At 34.4% G+C, this 22,182-nt stretch overlaps 1 protein-coding gene and 1 long non-coding RNA gene across 3 annotated transcripts; one reads left to right on the forward strand and one right to left on the reverse strand.

The window, feature by feature from the left end:
- Positions 1–7,478: 7,478 nt before the first annotated feature.
- Positions 7,479–9,662, reverse strand: LOC107945836 (cytokinin hydroxylase). The gene is made up of 5 exons (XM_016879980.2): positions 9,193–9,662; positions 8,857–9,083; positions 8,530–8,771; positions 8,072–8,450; positions 7,479–7,918 (listed from the first exon to the last, which is right to left on the reverse strand). The coding sequence occupies exons 1-5, from the start codon at positions 9,479–9,481 to the stop codon at positions 7,496–7,498; spliced, it is 1,560 nt and encodes a 519-aa protein (XP_016735469.1). The 5' UTR covers positions 9,482–9,662; the 3' UTR covers positions 7,479–7,495.
- Positions 9,663–9,965: 303 nt separating this feature from the next.
- Positions 9,966–21,643, forward strand: LOC107945837 (uncharacterized). Of its 2 annotated transcripts, none has more exons than XR_001696747.2 (4): positions 9,966–10,592; positions 10,710–10,772; positions 20,578–20,727; positions 21,416–21,643. It is a non-coding gene; the product is annotated as an uncharacterized lncRNA (long non-coding RNA). The 2 variants fall into 2 exon arrangements; XR_001696748.2 differs by having other exon boundaries at positions 20,593–20,727.
- The last annotated feature ends 539 nt before the right edge of the window (positions 21,644–22,182 follow it).

Here is a 22,182-nt window from a genome sequence, read left to right on the forward strand (position 1 = left end):
TTAGTGTAGTTTTTCGTTTATATACACTTATAATTTTTCGAATATATTGGTTTAATAAAATTTTATCATTCACATTAATATCGTTTGTATTTTTCCTTAATTGTTTTTGCATGTAAAGTGAAATATATAAGTAAATATTGGCTCATTGGTTACCTAATGTTTAACTAATATTAAGTTGCATTATGTTGAAGGATCATAATGTGAGAAGAAAACTTATATTAGTTGGTAATATAAATAGTTCATAGTCTGATGAATTGAAATTGAGCAAATCAATTCAAGTACTATTATGTGGTATATCAAGTCTAATTAGGAGATATCTTATCATGGATATCAGAGCAGATGACTTCTATAAGATAGAGACATAAATGTGATTTTTGTTGATAATGTAACACCCTATACCCGGCCTGGTCATCAAGCCCAAATATTCGGATGTCACACCACCGTCTCACATCGATTTCATCACAATCGTCACATTTAGTATACAAGCATCTTTATTCTCTTTTGTTACTATAGCATTCATGTGAGTATTAAGACATGCAAACTCAAATTAACATTTAACTATGCTAATATACGATAAACAAAGGTAGAATGGACATGAGTCGAGCATTGGGACCACTTAGCAATTTTGTCCAAAAATGTTAAGTAGGTATCTATACCTCCCCTATGGTATCGATACCACTTGGAAAATTGATACCAAACTAGCATTCTGTTTCTCACCAAATTTCAAAGTGTCAAAAACTATTAGTGCCTTTCACAAGGCATCAATAAACTTATCTCGAGTATTGATACCCGGGCAAATTTATCGAAACAAAATCTCTATTCTGACTCCCTGCATGTTTCAAAACACAGAGGTATCATTTTTATAATCCCAAATATCGATGCCTTTGCCTCTGAACATAAAAACACAACATACAAGTATATATATACATCCCAAGTAAGTTTCTAATTATTATGCATCAACTACTAAGACAAATAACCATCCAAACGGCTTAATCAATTGTTCAAAATACCAAAAATGTGTCCAAGCAAGTATCATTTTGACATTATCAATATCCATAACCCTAAGCAAACATACAAACTCATAAACCTCTAAAAAGATAACAAAAGCAAAACCGATAAATAGTCCAAACACATTATGGCATTAAACAAGTCTACCACATTAACCTATCACATTGCCTTTATTCCCCAAACATAAATAAGCATATAACACCTACTAACAAAAGTTAAATAATCAGCTTGGATCACTCTCTTGAAGGTCACATCGCTCACACCGACACTACTTATCTGCAATGGTTAAAAAGGAGTGGGTGAGCTTAACAAGCTCAGTGAATGCTCAAAATAACCACTACGTAAACAAGTCATTATGCATCAACAAAGAAGACATGCAATATAATCATAATATATTCTACTCCTATGTCATATTTTACGCATTTAATCACCTGTCATGAATATTTACATATTAATCTCATGAATACTTAAGCATATATTTCAGCATATATCAATAATATTTACTTATATTCAGTCACTTTTTATGATAATTTGACTCTTGAGATTATGAAACATAAAGTGGAATCTATCACCACACATCGAATATGTGGATCTCCATCACACCAATGATGACTTAGAGATTCGAACATGTCCTATAAGTGAAGCATATAGCTAACACTTTCCAACACACCACACATACATATCTTGATAAATGGAGTTTAGCTCACATTCCCTTATCTCTCCGAAACTGTCTCTAGACCTCAACGCCCCACATATATCACAACACAAAGGTGAATATTCACAATTTTATGGCATGCCAACTATACCCAACGGTCTCATAAGGTGACAAGGCCAAAAATATCCACATTATTATATCATATTTACTTACCGATTTTCTCCACATATTCACTGCATATTCACATTAGTAGCACAATATAATCTTTTTCATATGACATGAAAACATATCCACATTTTTACTGTCACATGGCATGAACAACACACCCTCATATTCACTTTCACAACGATCATCACAAGCTTATAGCATATATCATAGCAACTCATATGTTCATGATTTCACAATTTCACAAATTTACAAGCAAACATATTTCACATTTAATTATAGGTGTGAGAACACGTACACTCAAAATTTAGAGTAGGGGTTTAGGCTACATCTAAATTCCCAATTACACGACAAGTTATCTATGAGTAATGATCCCAAAACACTAACAAGAAATATGCTTTCACCGAAAAGCCGAAAGCTTAGACTAGCTTTTCTTTGCTTTTGTCTCTACTCGTTGAAGGTCCTATAGACTCTGACACTTCAATAAGATAAACCACACAAACACACCTTCAACAATAATTCGTCGACTCACTTTAAATAATAAAAAAACAATAGCCTAAGCTACGTTCACTATTAACCAAAACCTTCAACATGGAAAACTTTAAATTCAAATATCTTAGCCTACACTTAATATTTTTGTATGAAACAAATTTCGTTCATCTACATAATCATCTACGGCTAATTCCAAACCTTTAAACTACACAAAACTACATGTTTTAAGGTATCGACATTTTTCAACAAGTTTTGGCCATAATAACGAAAATTCATTAAAACATGATAAAATCTTAATGAAAATTCAAAGAAACTTTAGAAACCTTCTAATTATGTTAAAATAAGTTGAAAAACACTTTAAAACCAAGTTTTAATCCACAAACCCAAAATCCACCATTAATGACCAAAATTTTGGCTTTTATCTAAAACATGCGTTTTAATGGCTAGAAATTTGATTTAAAAGTCTAGATAACATTTAAAACTAATAAGAAGATGATTGGTTACCTTGAAAGCAAGAAAAATGAACTTTGGAAAAATTTCAGAAAATCTACTCTTGAAGAAGATGATGAAATTTATGGATTTTGTTTAGTGTTTTCTTAGTTTCAATGGAGATTTATAGTTCAAGAGATGTTGGAATCAAGAGGGATTAGGAATTGGAGTTCAAAAGTAATTCGGAGAGAATAGGAGAGTAAGGGATGGCACAAGTATGGTAAATGAAGAAACTAACGTGAAAATAGAACTATAAATGGGGGTTTTAGGTTGAATATTAAAATCTGGTCGAATTGTCTCCTAAAAACTCACAATTTTTAATGTTTTTACAAATCAGTCTAATTTTCAAAATTAAATGTCTTTAAAACTCATTTTAGAAATTGATTTAATTTTCTAAAAAACATAATAAAATACATTACCGATAAATCATGTCGCAAAATTTTGAACACTCTAAGGCTAAAATCCCTAAAAAAACCCTCAAAACTTCTAAGCCCAAATTTGGGGTGTGACAATACATTGGACAAGATTCAAGTAGAATAAATCCTAGATCCATTTATGGATTTATTCACTTATGACGTTCATAATGTGGCTTACCTTAACCCAGAGTAAGTGATTGACTATTTGTATACTACTCAAGTACTTTGACATATTAAAAGTTGGTACTTTGGGTACATGACTTTTGCATGTCATAGCTTTATTTGTGAATTCATAGCCTAATAAGGGTAAATGATATCATATAATTGGCATTGCATGATTGATGAAAAAGTAATGTGGCCACGGATCATTTGTCTAGAATGAATGATTTAATTACAATTTTTTAATAATTGACTTTTTTATAATTAAGGAAGATATAATTGTTATCATGAGATAGAATATGATCATATTAGGTGAACTGATTTAGACCAAAGAGATTAAAAATATCCTATGAGGGTAACACGCATATGACAATGTTCTTGGATGAACACTCGATTAGTTACTTTTATAAGGCATAATTGACTTATTTGGCCCTCCAACTTTTAAAAAAATATATTTTAGCACTCCATTTAATTTTTCTCCTCTTTTAGCTCTTAAACTTGCGGTATTTGTCAAATCACCTAAAAATAGATGAAAAAGTTAATGTTTGATAACTTTGTTGATGTGGCATATACATGGATTGCCACGTGGATGTCACATCAGCAATTAGCTAGTTTTTTAAAATTTAAAAATTGGTTGAATTTTATCAACATTTCTACATTGATTAAAATCGGAAAGTAAGACATCCCTATCTTAGTAGTTGCTTTCAATTTTCTGTTTACTAAGTTGTTGAAATTGATTGATCTAACTGAGTTTATAAAAGTGGATTTTAAGTTGTAACAACTATTAGGAGACAATTTTATTATGGTGGGAATGAGCCAACTATAACCATGAAGAACGGGTTATGGACAGGCATTTTGATATTATCATTGCATGTCTAATGAATATGAAAAATACTTGGTTGATCAAGGCTATAAGTTTATTCATGCTCTAGTACAAAATGTTGGAGTTGAGCTAATATTTGCTTACTCATTTTGATTTTCCTACAAAAATTATGGAAGACAAACATATAAAGTTATAATAATTTAACTATGAAATTTTATGTACTTAATAGAAATTTACTACACTAAAGACACAATCCTAACATAAGGGAGGATGCACCTAATAGAAAAGGTAGGAGAAATCGCAAAGGATGAAAAAAAAAAAGGTTAAAGGGCTAAGCAAAAAGATATGCTATTAGGAGATAGATAATTATACGAAGCTATTTGAATTTGAAGAAAGAATGGTGTTAGATTAGAATGCCTGTAGGAGAAAAATTGCATGCAATATATTCTTCTCTTCTTCTTCCTTTTCTTTTTCTTTTTCTCCTCTTCTTCTTCTTTTACTATTTTGTTTTGTTCTTAAATTGAGTTTCCACCGTGGTATGTTAACTGGCCATGTCACCTGTCCTGTTAGGCCTGTAACGGAAAATATTAGTGGGTGATTGATTTGTCATTTTTCAATAACGTTAGTGACTAGTTTGTTATTTTTTAAAAGTTAAGTGATTGAGTTGAAAATTGAGTGATTGTTTTGTTATTGAGGTCAAAATGGAGTGACTATTGGTGTACTTTACTCTAAAAATAAAGCCTTTTTAAAAAAAAACTTTTAATGTCTCCAAATATAATTCACTAACATTATATAAAATTATACAATGTTTGTTATGTGGTACAACATTTTCATCTAGTTTTAGAGAACAAAAAGAAAAGTTTATTTTAAGTCTATCCAATTTGTCAAATCTACAAATTTATATTTATCTATTGAGCACAAGGAGATAAGCATAAGAAATTTAAACAAACTAGAAAACATGTTGAAGTGGAGTACTATTGATAAGGTAATGAAAAAGAAACATGATTAGTGTATATATATTATTGGTGAAATTTATCTACCAAAAAGTATCTCTACAGATTTGTAGGAGAGCATACGTATGCCCAAATATCGTAAATTTAATTTTCATTTTCAGGTAACATTGATATGCTGAGAAACTAGCACCTACATTTACTTCTTAACACCCCACTAGCAACAGCTTTGGCTCCTTTTGGTTTATGAGATAAAGTTAGGCCTAATATTTATCTATTTTACATTTTAGAAGTTGTTTTATTTTTAATTTTTAAATTTTACTAAATTATTTGTTTTTGGATGAAAAAATTGATTGAATTGTTAAAATTTTGATACCATTGATATGACCATTAGTGTGGCAGTCCACATATAATTCATAAAAAAAATTCAAAATAAAAAATTTTAAAAAATATACATAAAAACTTTTAGAAGATTTATCCATGTTAGCTATGAAGTATACATAAAATGTTACATGAGCTACCACATCAATGTCACTACAATTTTTAATAATTTAGCTTTTCATGAAAAAACAAACAATTTAATTAAATTTTAAAAATTGAGGGTCAAAATGAACAAAAAAACAAAAATAAAGATCAAAATGACAAAATAAATAAATAAATATTAAAAGCTAAATTTATGTTTATGCCATAAAATTATATGTTCATCCTCAAAAAATTATAATTTAGTTTAAGTTTCCTTAGCTCCAATATATTATTTTTGGCTTTCAAAAAATATATACTTTTTTTTACCCTTGATTCAAAATTCTTGACATCTCCCCTGCATTTACACTAAAAGAAAATAAATTTACCTAATATAAAATAGTTGAATTTATATATTTTAATTGTATAAAATTGAATAAAAATTAAAATTTTGTGTAAAATAAAATCAAGATCAAAGGTTATCTATATAATTATATAAAATAAAAGTTGAGTAATTACTTCATCTCAAAACAAACTTATAAAATTGTATCATGTTAATTTTGATGATGAGTTCTTAAAATCAATGGGTGAGGAAGTATACATCTCTATATTAAAGGTGTTCATGAGTTAGGTCGAGTCGGATTCGGGTTGGGTCCAATTAAAATCTTAAATCCATTTGCTAGGTTTGAGTATTGCCCTAAAAATGAGTTTAAAATTTTACCCAAGTTCGACCCAAATAAAAATGTTAAAACCCAAGCCCAATTTGGCCCGTCCTGCCCATATTAAAATTTTTATATAATTTTTAAAAAATATATAATAAATCAAAAATACTAAAAAAATTAAAATATTAAAATAAAATTTTTCCAACAAATTTAAAATAGATTTTAAAAAAAGTATACTTAAATAATACTAAGATAGATGCAACTTAACAAGTAAATTTCTCTAAAATAGTAACAAAATTAACAATAAAACAAGAGTTATACAATATTTAAACAATAACAATAAAATAGTAGCAACATGGTGAAATAGTAGCAAAATAGTGATAAAATAACAAAAAAAAAAGAATCAGCAAAATAGTAAAAAAAAACAGTTTTTTTTTTGATAAATTCAAGCCAGGCTGAACTCAAGACTAAAAAGACCTTACTCGAAGTTTGACCTATTTTTTAAATATATTTTTTTCCCAAATATATTTTTCAAATCTATATTTTTATTCAAACTCTTTCTTTTTTTTTTTATACATGTGTTTGAACTGGACCGAATCACTCCATGTAGGAAGAGGTATACTCCATACTAATATAAAAAAAAAAAAGGGAGAGCATGTGTATAGGAATTTCTCGTGCACAGTGCTTTACACAATGACAGAAAATAATAATAGAAAATAGATAGAGGTTTGAAGGAAAAATAAAAAAGAAGGAAATATTATAGTGGAGGAGCATATTCACGGACTGGTGGAAACAGATATGGGGTGGCTAAGAAATAAAGGATTGTTTGAAATACCAAAAAGAAATTGAATAAAATCCTGTCCCTACTCTTGTCAAATACTAGTTGGCAATATTTATTATAATATATCTATTTTTTTTTATATTGTAAAGCTGGGCACCTTGTAAAAAATTAAATTAAGAAAATGACGGAAAAGGTGGCTTTAAACTATAGTTTAGTTGTGTGTTATGAAGCACCCTCGATTAACTACTTAAAAACCCTTCTCACTCTTCTTCAAAAAAACAAAAAAGTTTTCACTCTTCACTTCCTTTTTCTAGATTTTTTTTTTTCATACCAATGGGTTATCTAAACATCTCGATTTCGAAAACTTGTAGTAATGTAAGTATATATCAAAACTAAATTGTCTACTCAAAGGATTCCACTTCAAAATCAGCCTGCTTTAAGAATTCAATGGCTTCAAATGCACTTGGACTCCATGTTTCGGTTTTAGAGTCATGACAACCACCGGAGCATGGCGGTAACTTTGTGAAATTGTGAAGCTAAACCGTGAGATCAACATAGATAAGATGATCTTAGCTTCCATCATAGCAAAAGATTGACCGATACAATTTCGAGGTCCGGCGGCAAAGGGCATAAAATGTCGACCGGAGGTAAAGGGTCTGGAGTTGAACCTATTAGGATTGAATTCATTCACATCTTTTCCCCATAATTCTTCACAGTGATGTATCGCCAATACTGGTATCCATATCGATAGTCCCTTGGGAATGAAGAGATCTCCTAATTTTATGTTCTCAAAAGCCATCCGTGGCAGGACCGTTGCTGGTGGATAGAGTCTCAATGACTCATTTATAACCATGTGCAGCTACAATATCAAACAAAATGACTTGTATAAGTTAAAGTGTAAATTATAATTTTTAAAATGAAGTCAAATTAATTTTAATTATTATTTTTTAAATATAAATTTATTTTGAAGACTTGACAAGAAGTTTCTTTTAAAAAAAAAAATTGGGCTTACCACAGTTAGTTTAGAGAGTTGATCAACAGAGGGAACTCCGCCATTGCAAACCTCTTTGAGCTCAGCTCGAACCTTATCTTGCCAAGAAGGGTTGGTGGCCAGTAACATGACCGTCCATGTAAGTAAAAGAGCAGTAGTTTCATGGCCGGCAAAGAAGAAAGTTTTGCATTCATCCATTATCAACTGTAGGTTTAGTTTGAATTGGTCTCCTCTCTTCTTTTCCATCTCATTAAGCAAAATACCTAACAAATCATTCCCATATGAACTGCTCCGACCAATTTCTACACAATCTTTTCGGCTTTGTATAATCTCCATCAGTAATCTATCCACCTCCATCTTCAGGGACTTCATTTCTCTGTTATATTTTGTTGGGAAAAACCTGAAAATGAAATTAATGAGTACATTCTCTCTTTCATTTCATACTACCTAGACCGAATCGGAAAAGGGAAAATACTCACCGGCTTCCTGGAAAGCACAAGTGCCTGCTTGCTTGAGCGCAAAGGTGTTGCAGAGATGTCAGAAGATAGAATATTTGTTTCCCTTTCTCATAACTGCTATCGAATTCGGTTCTTGCGATTATATCAGCAGTAAGCCGAGACATGTATGCTCCGATTTCGAACTCGGTTTGACCTGAATTTACTGCATTTTGCAGTGATTGGAGCATCTGCTTAGTGCTCTCCACCATGTGGCCGCAATAACTCTGTTGAAACAAAAAAAGAATTAATTCAATTTCAAACCATCACAACCCAAAACATACATGATTGGATTCGATTAAATTAGATTACCTTAAGCTTATCTCCCATGAATGCTGGAGAAGCAATATGGCGCTGATGGTACCAGTCCCGGTCGTTCGCCATTAACAAACCTCTCCCAGTAAAATGTTTTGAGCCTTGCTGTTGCAGCCATGATTTGCCTGTTACAAGGTGGTGTTTGGTCATCAATTCTTTTATCAGCTCAGTATCTGTCAGACACATCCTTGGCTCCACCCCATGCCAGTATATAAACCTTTTCCCTGTTGAAAAATACCCAGAGGAAAACCGTAAGACTAACACCGAAAACCCCTGTTTTAAGTGTCGCCATGTATGGGAAGATTAATTAAAAATATACGTAAATATACATACCATATGATTTAGACCATTTGACATAATGCGGCAAAAGCCGGCCAACTAGGTCGTGGTGGATGGTTCCCATTTCTTTCGAGGTCGATTGTGAAGTTAGCTTGAACATCTCGAGCATGTTGCCGGTTACTCCGCGGGGTTTCGGGCCACGCACTCCTTGTTTCTCCATGGTTTTCCTTATGCGTCTGGGATTCAGCAGGTAACATGAGATGGTGTCAAACACAAGTTTAAACAACAAGAATATCATGAAAAGAACCGAAAGGGTAATCAGAAACACCACCATAGCAGCCATGGCGGCGATCTCAATTACACGAAAATAAAAAATATATATATAGCCTTCTTTTATCAAATCGGTGTCAAAAGAGAGGACAGTTTTGAAGGGAATGAAAACTTTCCTCGTTGTTTTACTAATGATTTCTAGGAATGAAGTAAATTTATAGTAACCAAAAGGCCATGGTATACATAGTTTAAAAAATCTATTAATATTTGCCTCGTATCTATAAGTCACACGTTAATGTGATATCAATTTTAATAAAAATATAAATATAATTTTGAAAATTCGAGTGGACTTTTATAAAATCTTAAACCTTAATAAAACAAATAGTTTCAACAGCATTGGACTTGAGTCCAATAAAGAAAGCTAATTAAAACAAGAACAAAGCAACAGGATCTAAATCCGCACAAAATTGGCCCATGAAATTTAAAATGAATGAAACAAAAAAAAAAAGGAAACCTGATCCTATCATATACCAGTCGAAATCAACAGCTGGACACCATAAGTCAGTGTCTTTTCACATGACCGTCCCAGCTTTTGATGATAGTAGGTTTCAAAAAAATCTTTTAGTCTTCTGTTACCCATTTCCAACAAAGGCCTACTTTCCTTTTTTCAGTCTGGTAGCCTTGGCCAACTTTTCTCCAGTGCGCGGCGAACATAACCTGGAACACCACCCAATAGATAATGGCCTTCTCCCATTTTTAGTGCCTCTTTCGCAAGAATATAGGTGTATGTATTCTCTGTTTTAGGGATAAAATGAAACCCAATCTCTTGAAAATGGACCTTTTTGCTGTGAATATCTCTGATGAGTGCTCCAATAACCGATCTATCGAAATATGTAGTTTGACATTTCTTTATTACAGTTCTTGAATCTCCCACTATTTCCAGAATACTAAAACCCATAGAAATTCCTAATCGCATGGGTTGTAATCCTGCATATGCCTCCGTCGTAAACGGAGATGCTACATCGGAATGAAGAACCGTCGTTGATACCAAGATCTCGCCCCCCACATCTCGTACTACCAGTCCCAAAGCAAATCTGAAAGATTGTTGGTCGAAGGCTACGTCAAAGTAAATTGCCACACTCGTTCTCCTATCGACATATTTATGGCCTCTATCTACTTTTAAGGTGAGTTTCTTCTCTTCTATGTCGTCCAACTCAGAAATATAACTGTAAATTTGTTTCGAGATGTCCCTACTCGTCATACTTTTCCTTTCATAGATTAACTGATTTCTATATGTCCAGATTAACCAAAGTCCGCAACAAAAAAGGCGATACTGTTTGCTAGTCCCCCGACTAAAAACCCAGGTAAGCCACTCCCATACGCTTTGAATGACATTGAATGACATTATTAAGTACCCAGGAAAGGTTTAAGTACATCCATACCTCCACCATTTTAGGACACTATTAAAATATATGGTTACTATTGTTGTTCCAATAGGGTCGGAAGCGTGTAAATTATTGTACTAAAAAATCACACAAAGTTCAATTCCCAGGGAAGAGAGGTGGATCACAATGATCTCTTAAATACCAAGTCTTTCCTTAGTCAGAATATCCTTCTATAGTAATTTAATAGCACAATTAAATACTACTATTATACCCTCAAATATTGAAAGAAAAATAGGACAAAAAAGAACACAAGAGTTTTAACGATGTTCGGTAAATTATACCTACGTCCTCGAGCACTAACACCAGATGATAACTTTACTATCTCCAAAATATTACAAAAAAAATAGAATTTCTTAAGAATTCTCAAATGGGAGAAGAGAGAAAACTAAGAGAGAAAGATTGGTTGGGATGGTTGAAATAAAAAATGAAAAGGCCTATTTATAGTTGAGGTTCAGGGACTAACTTGCAAATGGCCTAAAAAATTAGGGACCAAAATTGCAATTATCCCATTCAACTTTTCAACATTCGGTGCAACTTGCTCAACCTTTTTAACAAGTTGCTTCCTACCTTTGTTGACTTTTCAACAATCTCCACCTTGAAGATTTGATTAGGATAATCACATCTTCACATACTTCCTTCAACTCCCCAAATTCGATAAAGCTATCTTTTGTAGTGCCTCCAAATGCGCTCTCGAGCGCCATACACCTAAAGGTGCTCAAATTCTCAGGATGTTAATCAAGTTCAAACAATGATTAAACTTGATTGTTGTTACCACCTTGGTCATCATATCTGCGGGATTATCTGCTGTCGGAATCTTCTGAAGTAGAATTTTTCCTTTTTCAAAGACTTCCCGCACAAAGTGATATCTTACGTCGATATACTTGGTTCTTGAATGATAGACTTGATTTTTCGCTAAATGAATAGCACTCTGACTGTCACAATATAGACTAATGTGACTTTGAACAACTCCCAAGTCTTTCAATAATCCATTAAGCCAAATAGCCTCCTTAACAGCTTCTGTAACTGCCATATATTCTGCCTCTGTAGTAGACACAGCTACTGTAGACTGTAAGGTAGACTTCCAACTCACTGGGGCTTTCGCAAGAGTAAACAGATACCCCGTAGTTGAACGACGTTTATCTAAATCACCAGCAAAGTCGGAATCAACATATCCAACTACAAACTGACCAAGTGCTTCATCCTGTTCAAAAATTAAACCAACATCTACGGTTTTTCGAAGATACCGTAGAATCCATTTCACAGCTTGCCAATGTCCTTTTCCAGGATCATGCATATACCTGCTCACAACTCCAACAGCTTGTGAAATGTCAGGCCTCGTACACACCATCGCATACATCAAACTCCCAACTGCATTAGCATATGGGACTTTTGCCATATATTCTCTTTCATCTTCAGTCTTCGGAGATAATTGAGCTCTAAGTTTCAAATGAGAAGCAAGTGGGGTACTTACATGTTTTATGTTTTCATTTACACCAAAACATTGTAATACCTTTTTCAGATATTGCTTCTGATTTAAACAGAGCTTGCCTCTCGGTCTATCTCTACTTATCTCCATGCCGAGAATCTTCTTGGCCTCACCTAGATCTTTCATCTCGAACTCTTGATTCAACTGAGCTTTCAGCTTATCTATCTCATTTTGGCTCTTCGAAGCGATTAACATATCATCAACATACAAGAGTAGATAAATGAAAGATCCGTCATGCAGCTTCTGCAAATATACACAATTGTCATATTTGCTTCTTGTGTACTTCTGCCTTCTCATAAAGCTATCAAATCGCTTGTACCACTGCCTCGGGGATTGCTTCAATCCATATAGCGATTTGTTCAGCTTACAAACCCAATTTCTACCACCAGCATCTGTGTATCCTTCGGGCTGAGTCATATAGATCTCCTCTTCTAACTCACCATGCAAGAAAGCCGTCTTAACATCAAGTTGAGCTAGCTCTAAATTCAACTGTGCTACCAAGGCCAACAAAATTCTAATGGAGGAATGCTTCACAACAGGGGAAAATACATCATTGTAGTCAATTCCCTCCTTCTGAGCGTAGCCTTTAGCTACCAATCTTGCCTTGTAGCGAATATCCTTCTTGCTAGGAGATCCATCTTTCTTTGCGAATACCCACTTGCATCCGATTGCCCTTTTACCTTTCGGCAATTGCGCCAACTCCCAAGTATTGTTCTTCAGGAGAGACTGCATTTCTTCATCCATGGCGCTTTTCCATTTATCACTTTCTAAGCTTTGCATTGCTTCTTGATAAGTGATAGGAATATCATCAACAACGGGAAGGGCGTAGGCCACCATATCAGTAAATCGAGCAGGTTTACGAATTTCTCTCCGTGGCCTTGCAACTGCAACTGGTTCTGGTGTACTTAGTGGTTCTTGGGTCAGAACCTCTTCAACCTCTAATTCCTCCATTGTGGCTGGAGAATTAGACTTATTAACTGGGCAAATCCCCATCTGCTCAAACTCCACCTGTTTTGGAGTACACTCCACCTGCTGTGGAGTATTGCTCGTCTGAATATCTTTATCTGCTATCTTTTTCAATGTGGCAGATTCATCAAAGGTAACATCTCTGCTACAGATCATTTTCTTTGTGCTTAAGCACCAAAGACGAAATCCCTTCACTCCAGAAGTGATTCCCATAAAGAGAGCTTTCTTTGCCCTCGGATCTAACTTTGACTCCTTCACATGGTAATATGCAGTGGATCCAAACACATGTAAGGAATCATAATCTGTAGCCGGTTTTCCAGACCATACCTCCATAGGAGTTTTTCTTTCTAATGCAGATGATGGCAAACGATTAATAAGATGGCCAGCGTATGTCACAGCCTCAGCCCAAAATTGCTTGCCCAACTCAGCATTGGACAACATACATCGAACTTTCTCCAGCAATGTTCGATTCATACGCTCTGCCACTCCATTCTGTTGTGGTGTATCCCTAACTGTGAAGTGTCGAACAATACCATACTCTTGGCACACATCAAAGAACGGATCACTTTTATATTCCCCTTCATTGTCTGTCCTAAGCCGCTTGATTTTCTTGCCAGTCTGGTTTTCGATCATAGTTTTCCATTTAAGAAAAACTCCAAGCACTTCATCTTTAGTTTTCATGGTATACACCCAAACTCTTCTGGAAAAGTCATCAACAAAAGTAACAAAGTAGTGTTTTCCTCCCAACGAAGGTGTTTTGGAAGGCCCCCACACATCTGAGTGAATATATTCCAAAATACCTTTTGTATTATGGATAGCAGTGCCGAATTTTACTCTCTTTTGCTTTCCCAGAACACAGTGCTCACAAAATTTTAATTTGCAAGCCTTTGCACCTTTCAACAATCCTTGCTTTGCCAGAATTTACAAGGATTTTTCGCTGGCATGTCCCAACTTCATATGCCACAACTGCATTGAGTCCAAGTCTTTGTTATCGGAAGCTGCAGCGACTGCTCCAATAACTGTACTACCTTGGTAGTAATACAAGTTATTTTTCCTGATGCCCTTCAATATCACAAGTGCGCCAGATGTCACTTTCAAAATCCCATCTCTCATAGTAACAACTGAACCATTGGATTCCAAGGCTCCCAATGAGATGAGATTTTTCTTCAAACTGGGCACGTACCGAACATCAGTCAGAACTCTGGTTGATCCATCTTGATTCTTTAATTGGATTGAACCTATCCCAACAGTTTTACAAGCATTGTCATTGCCCATATAAACAACTCCTCCATTTAGTTCTACTAAATCAGAGAACCACTCCCGGTTAGGGGACATATGATAGGTACAACCCGAATCCAATATCCACTCATCTGAATGGAACGACGATGATGATGCAACCAGTGATAGTTCAGAGTCACTAGTATCATGCTTTGCAACACAAGCATCTACAGCAGCTTTTCCCTTATTCTTCAGCTTTGGACAATTTTTCTTCCAGTGGCCTTTCTCATGACAAAAAGCACATTCATCTTTCCCGAGTCTGGACTTTGACTTTGATCTCCCCTTTTGAGTTTTCTTCCGAGTGTATGAACGACCTCGGACTACTAAAGCTTCTGTATCTTTGATTGAGTTTTTCTGTTTGTCCTTCTTTCTCTGTTCATAACTGTATAATGCCGCACAGACTTCGCTCAGAGATATATCACTCCTGCCATGAAGTAGAGTAGTTTCTAGGAACTCAAACTCCTCAGGAAGTGACCCCAACAGCATCAAAGCCAAATCTTCATCTTTGAATGTCTCATCCATATTCAGCAAATCAGTGACTAACTGATTAAATTTGGTGATGTGATCATTCATTGTGGTACTTGGGACGTATGTGAAGCGAAACAGTCTTTTCTTCAAGTGGAGCTTATTTTGACTGTTTTTCTTCAAAAATTTTTCTTCAAGTGCCACCCACAACTTATTTGCAGAAGTCTCCTTTGAAAAAGCATACCTCTGCTCTCGAGAAAGGCATGATCGAATTGTGCCACATGCCAACCGATTGATCGCCTTCCAATCTTTCTCCTGTACATCATCTGGTTTCTCTTCATCAATGGCAATGTCTAGACCCTGCTGAAAAAGGGCATCTAGAACCTCACTTTGCCACATACCAAAATGGCCCGTGCCATCAAAGATCTCCACGGCCAATCTTGCATTTGCAATTGTCGGTCTTGTCCACATGGACGATGTTGAAGCTCCTACACCGACCATTTTCTCCATAATCTTTCAATATACCTAAGGAAATCTTTTCTGATGTGGAAGATCAGTTTAAACTGCAACCACAGAGCATACTACGATTAACCTTCGGCTCTTGATACCACTTGTTGTTCCAATAGGGTCGGAAACGTGTAAATTATTGTACTAAAAAATCACACAAAGTTCAATTCCCAGGGAAGAGAGGTGGATCACAATGATCTCTTAAATACCAAGTCTTTCCTTAGTCAGAATATCCCTTCTATAGTAATTTAATAGCACAATTAAATACTACTATTATACCCTCAAATATTGAAAGAAAAATAGGACAAAAAAGAACACAAGAGTTTTAACGAGGTTCAGTAAATTATACCTACGTCCTCGGGCACTAACACCAGATGATAACTTTACTATCTCCAAAATATTACAAACAAATAGAATTCCTTAAGAATTCTCAAATGGGAGAAGAGAGAAAACTAAGAGAGAAAGATTGGTTGGGATGGTTGAAATGAAAAATGAAAAGGCCTATTTATAGTTGAGGTTCAGGGACTAACTTGCAAATGGCCTAAAAAATTAGGGACCAAAATTGCAATTATCTCATTCAACTTTTCAACATTCGGTGCAACTTGCTCAACCTTTTTAACAAGTTGCTTCCTACCTTTGTTGACTTTTCAACAACTATCATCCTCATAGTGACGACACCGAGGACAATGAGCTTCCACAGCCACTTTTTTATGCTTGAGATTATCTAGAGTAGGAATATAATTCTAGGAGATTCTCTATACTATTATTGTAACTTTTGAAGGGATGTATAAATTCCATAGTTTTTTTGTAAAAATCTTTAGTCTCAGCCTGTATAATATTATTACTAGGACTCAAATTAGTCTCCTCTAATAGTTTATAGGCGCTTCTAACCGAGAAATTACCAGACGGTTCTCCTCTCCACACTTTGAAGTCATCGTGTATTGTCTTCGCCAAAGGGATCCACATAATTTTCTTTGCAGTATCCGCATTAAAGGCATTAACAATTATAGCTGCTTTCCAAGGTCTATTAGTGACATCAATCAAATTCGATGCTAAGTTGATGTTTTCGTTGTTGTCTTGATTCTGTAATCTGTCTGCTTCATCTCCCGAAATCCATAGATCATCCCAAATAGATATCCAGTCCCTCATACCAACCCTCCAACATAGGCTTTTCTTTAGAAGTCTTTTTGCTGCCCAGACGCTCTTCCAGGTAAGCGAAGGTAAACTCCCTAACTGACCATTAAAAAATTGAGTTCGGATAATATTTTGCTTTCAAAACTCGAGCTAATAAAGAATTGAGAAAATTAATAAGACGCCAACCCTGCTTGGCTAATAATGCAATATTAAAATTTTCAAGATTTCGGAAACTTAGGCCACCATCTTCTTTTAATGAATTGAGATCCTTCCAAGCACACCAATGAATACCTTTTCTACCTCAACCTTTTTCCCACCAGAATTTAGCAATTATACACTCCAAATCAACACATAAAGATTTAAGGAGTAAGAAACAAGTCATAGTGTAGGTTGGAATGGATTGAAGAATAGCCTTTATGAATACCTCTTTCCCTCATTGAGAAAGATGCCTTATACTCCAGTTATCGATTCGTTGGTTAAATCATTCCTTTAAGACTTGAAAAGTCAATTTCTTTCTTCTTCCCACCATATTGGGGAGACCAAGGTACCGTTCTGGATCATTTGGGTTACGTACCCCAAGTACGTTGGAAATTGTTATTTTTTCCCTCTTGTGTATTAGTACTAAAAAATACTGTAGAATTATCATAATTGACACATTAACCAGAAAAAATCTCATATTTGAGCAAAATCTGCTTCAAAAAATGAGCTCCTCTTTTTGTAGCCTCCCAAACAAAATACAATCGTTTGCAAATAATAGATGTGAAACCTGCAGACCACTTCTACTTGCCTTAACACTTTTAATTATTTTCCCTTTCATTGCAAGCCGCATAAGACTAGAAAGGCCTTTTCCACAAAATAGAAATAGGAACGGGCTCAAAGGATCACCCTGTTTAGTCCTTTAGAAGGATGAAAAGTTTCTCCAATAAGACCATTAAAGGCCACCGAATACGAAACTGTAGATAAGCATTTCATTAAAGAATTAGCCTAACCTGGATCGAAACCCATTCTCTTCATTATTTCTTCCATAAAATTCCATTTAACCCTATCGTATTCTTTGCTCTTGTCCAATTTCACCGCCAAAAACCCCTCTTTTCCCCACCTTCTTATGCTTTAAGGTGTGGTGTGTAAAATTTCATAAGCCACTAAAACATTATCAAAAATCAATCTCCAAGGTATAAAATTACTTTGTGCTAAATCAATATATTTATCTACCACAACCCAAAGACGATTAGCAATGACCTTAGCCATCAATTTATAAAGCACGTTACATAAACTAATTGGTCTAAATTGAGTAATATTTGAAGGATTTGGAATTTTTGGTATTAGCACAATATTGGTTTTATTGATTGAACTAATGTCCATACCTTCATTTAGTAGTTGAAGACAAAAGGATGTAACATCTTCCTCAATAAGTGGCCAACACTTCTGATAGAATAAAGCCAGAAAATCGTCCTCTCCTGGCACTTTTGTGGGACCCAATTCTGATAATCCCTCTCGGATCTCCTTCCTAGTATAACTCGCCTTTATCCTAGAATTGTCTTCATCAAATATACATCGATCAATTCCTAACAATATATTCATGATTTCCCCTTCTCCTAGCTGAAAACAAATTCTGGAAATACAATCTAGCAATTACTTCCATTTCCTAAAACTCTTCCGTTTCCCTACCATCATCGAATTACATTTTGCGGATAAAATTCCTTCTTCATCGTTGTGTTGCTTGCTTATGAAAAATTCCATACTTCTATCCCCAAATTTCAACCAATTAACTCACGTCCTCTGTTCCCAATAACTCTCATCCTTTTCACTCTCAAAATTAAGTTGGATCTTTGTGTCAATGAGTTCTGCCAAATTTTCATCATTCCTTTTAGATTTCAACAATTTTGCCAGTTTAGAAGTTAACACCTCCTTTTTCTCTTTTCTGCTACATCGAATTTGATTAACCCATCTCTCCATAACTTTCTTCACACTTTTTAACTTACTCAGTAGATCTCCTGTGGAATTATCCCAAATATATCGAACCTCCTTAACAAATGATTCCTCCAAAACCTACCAAGCTTCAAACTTGAAACTTCTGTTAGGTCGCCCTTTTGTCTTCTCCTTTTGTAGTAATAAACAATAGACAATGGTCTAAAAAAGAATGAGGAAGATATTGAATTAAAGACTCAGGAAATAAAGATATCCATTCCTTGGTAGCCACTCCCCTATCTAAGCATTCTTGAATGTTTATTTCCGGAAAATTTCCTTTCTCCCAAGTAAACCAATTCCCAGAATAACCCACATCCAACAGATTACAATCTTCTAAAACCTTACGAGATGCTTCTATTCATCTCTCCTCTCGAGGTAAGCCTCCTTTCTTTTTGAATCCACACATAATTTCAGTAAAGTCCCCACAAACTAACCATAGAAGCTCCTCAATATTGTGCAGATGTCTTAAAAGATTCCATGATTCAACCCTATCCTGTGTATAAGGAGATCTATAAAAACCAGTAAATCTCCACTTATTACCTTCATCAGCACCTTCAATTACCACATCAATATGTCATTTTGAAAAACTTTGAAGCATAATATTAACATCCTTATGCCATGCCAAACACAACCCTCCTCTAGAACCAATCGATTCAACATCAATACCATTAGGAAAACCACAACTCCTTCGAACTCTTTCCATCTGACTCCTATTAATTTTTCTCTCCATGAAGAAGACCATTTGGGGATTATATATCTTCAAAGTGTTCAAATTGTTTGTGGGCTCCCCAAACCACGGACATTCCAACCCGATTGGCTTGCCTCTTAGCAGCCACCACTGATAAATGGTTAATTTCCAACACTCTTCTATTCCTTATCGCCAAAGTGTTGATCTTTTCCCTGGCTGTCAATTCTTCAATCTCCCTCTAGCACTCTTTTTCCCTTCCTCTTTGATTAATACACCATATTCTAGATCATGGTCCATTGCAGTTTGAGCCTGACCTGCCAATGAATTTTCCCCTAGTGACATAAAGAACACGATCTCTATTCCAAATTAAATCCGAATATTGGATCAATAGCCTTACTATACCCCACATTTTTTCCTAAGTCCCACAGGTTGTTTCCTGGTACTCGGCTACCCTCACGATTTCCACCCAGTTCTCCCTCGCCTTCCTCACGTAACCAGGAACTATTCATTGCTAGAGCTCTTCGAGATTGTACCCACAATGATAAATCCCAACTCATTTCAGCAAATTTCACTCCTAACACCATTTTTGCTTCACAAAAAGAATCGCTACGACCCAATCGTCCATAGTAAAAACAAAAGTGTGACAGTCTTTCACACTTAAATTTGACATATGAGCAATTTCCATAAAACATAACCTGTTTCTTCCTCTTCAAATGATGCCATATACCAATTTGGACTCTTATTCTCATAAAATTGTGATTTTCTTTCCCCAGATTTGAATTGTTATATTCTATAAAATTCCTTATGAAATTACCCAATTGCATTGCCAAATTCTCAGAGAAAAAATCGATAGGAACATCATGAATCTGTACCCAGAAATGTGTCAAAATTAAAGGAACTTTTAATAGATCCTCCCTCCATTGCAGCTTGTATAACACCAACAAGTGATTGTTAAATGTCCATGGTAACCCCTTCAAAACCCTTTCCAAATCCATGACATGAAAAAATTGAAAGAAAAACCTTTTCTCCCCCAGATCCCAAATTTGAACACCCCGAATAGGATGCCATAGATTTTTCATAGTACTTTTCATTGCTGGGAAGTGAATAATGCTAGCTGTTAGGAAACCCCCTACCAGTCGAAAAGCCACCACCTCCCTTTTCCGTATTCGACTCCACTTGTATTTGTAAAACTGCTTCTTCTTCTTCATTAAGCATTAATCTAGCAAATTCAGTTTCCATGAATGCAGGTAGAATCCCAAACGTGGGTATCACTTTTCTAAAGAAATAAAGGAGACTTGAGAGACGACCGCCGTAAAACAAAACAGGAGACTAAAACAAAAAACCTAAAACCTGCCAGAGAGAGCAGATAGTTCCGTGCTAAGGTAGCAGACTTAATTCTATTTTGATTTTTTTATATTAATAATAAAAAATATTTTTTAAATTTATTTTATAAATAAATTAAAACATGTAAGAATTAAACCTAAGGCATTAAAATCTCTATCTCAATTTTTTTATTTCAAATTTTTGAAAAGATGCTAAAAAAATAAAAAGGAAAAAGAAATTGGAGAAATAATTAATGAAGAGGATTCCAATGTTTATGATTAAGAAAGTAAGGAAAATTACATCAGCAATCATCAACTTTGCATGAATTTTTGTTTTAATTATTTAATTAAAAAAGTTATATTTTGATTATTAAGGTTTTTGTGATTTTTTTGTCACGTCACTATGAAATGATAAACAGAATCATGATGTGATATTTTTTTAATTGATATAATAAAAAATTCAATCTTCAACATTTATATTTTCTATTAATTTGATTATGTTTCTATTCAAAAAATATTAAAAATAAATTCTTCTAAAATATATATAAAAAAAAAGAATCATAAAATTCGGTTGAAAGTGACTTGGCTATCTTTGTCCAGCCCCCATTTTTTCCCTTTTGGTTTTCAGTAATGGACTTCTAGTAAATGATATGTGATATGTAGCTAAATGATTGTGAAACTATATGATAATTAAGTCTTTTTATTTGGCTTATTCTTGTTTTTTTTTTCTTTTGAATTACAATTACAGGGTAAAGCCCGAACAACAAGCGCGATTAATGCGACTCAAACTCAGACTATACCTAGGACAATAAACACCATTAACTATCAAGTCATCACACAAGGTTCAACTTATACTTGAAAGCTTTAGAATAGAATGCAAATCCCTTTTGGGTTTTCAAAGTTTTTACACTGAACTTCCGTATGGTAACTATTATGAAATACTTTTGAATAAAACAAAAATTTATTCATGATTAAATATGTAATTTACCTTTATTATCTTTTTTATATGTACATGCGTGCAAGTTATTATTCTAAGTAATTAAAGTGTGGATATAATAATACCAGTATTCGGACCAGTCATCAAATCTAAACTTAAAATGTGTAGTTGTAATTTTAGTTTCTACTGCTTCATTTCAATCTTTAATTTTCTTTACTAAGATGAATACTTAAAAAAATATTTTTTCAATTCATGAAATTATTTTAGATTAGATTAGCACAAACATCAATTATCGTAATGAACGGTGCTGAATCTTTGTCCGACGATCGAATAGGCGAGGGAGAGGACTTTATCGCTGATTGTAATACTAAAAAATTTTGGTTTAAGGATGGAAGTGACGACTCTTTGGCAAAATGGTCGTTGACTCGTCCCCGATAAGCGAATTTTCATGGAAAGACAAACTCTTGGGAGGATCGGTTTCTAACTCTCTTAATGGTGCTGCTAGTCTTAATTTAGAGTTTGAAGATGGGGATATTCGTAGATCCAACCTTAATGGTATTCCTGCCATTGACTTCTCG

Source organism: Gossypium hirsutum, chromosome D12 (genome assembly GCF_007990345.1).
Source record: "Gossypium hirsutum isolate 1008001.06 chromosome D12, Gossypium_hirsutum_v2.1, whole genome shotgun sequence".
Taxonomy (NCBI): domain Eukaryota; kingdom Viridiplantae; phylum Streptophyta; class Magnoliopsida; order Malvales; family Malvaceae; genus Gossypium; species Gossypium hirsutum.

What these genes read in the sequence shown, in the direction of transcription:
- LOC107945836 (XM_016879980.2), bottom strand. Translation starts at nt 9,481, where the DNA reads ATGGCTGCTATGGTGGTGTTTCTGATTACCCTTTCGGTTCTTTTCATG. An exon ending in TCATGGGAGATAAGCTTAAG is followed by an intron (nt 8,772 to 8,856) that starts GTAATCTAATTT and finishes TTGTTTCAACAG; the next exon opens with AGTTATTGCGGCCACATGGT. An exon ending in TTGTGCTTTCCAGGAAGCCG is followed by an intron (nt 8,451 to 8,529) that starts GTGAGTATTTTC and finishes TTTCATTTTCAG; the next exon opens with GTTTTTCCCAACAAAATATA.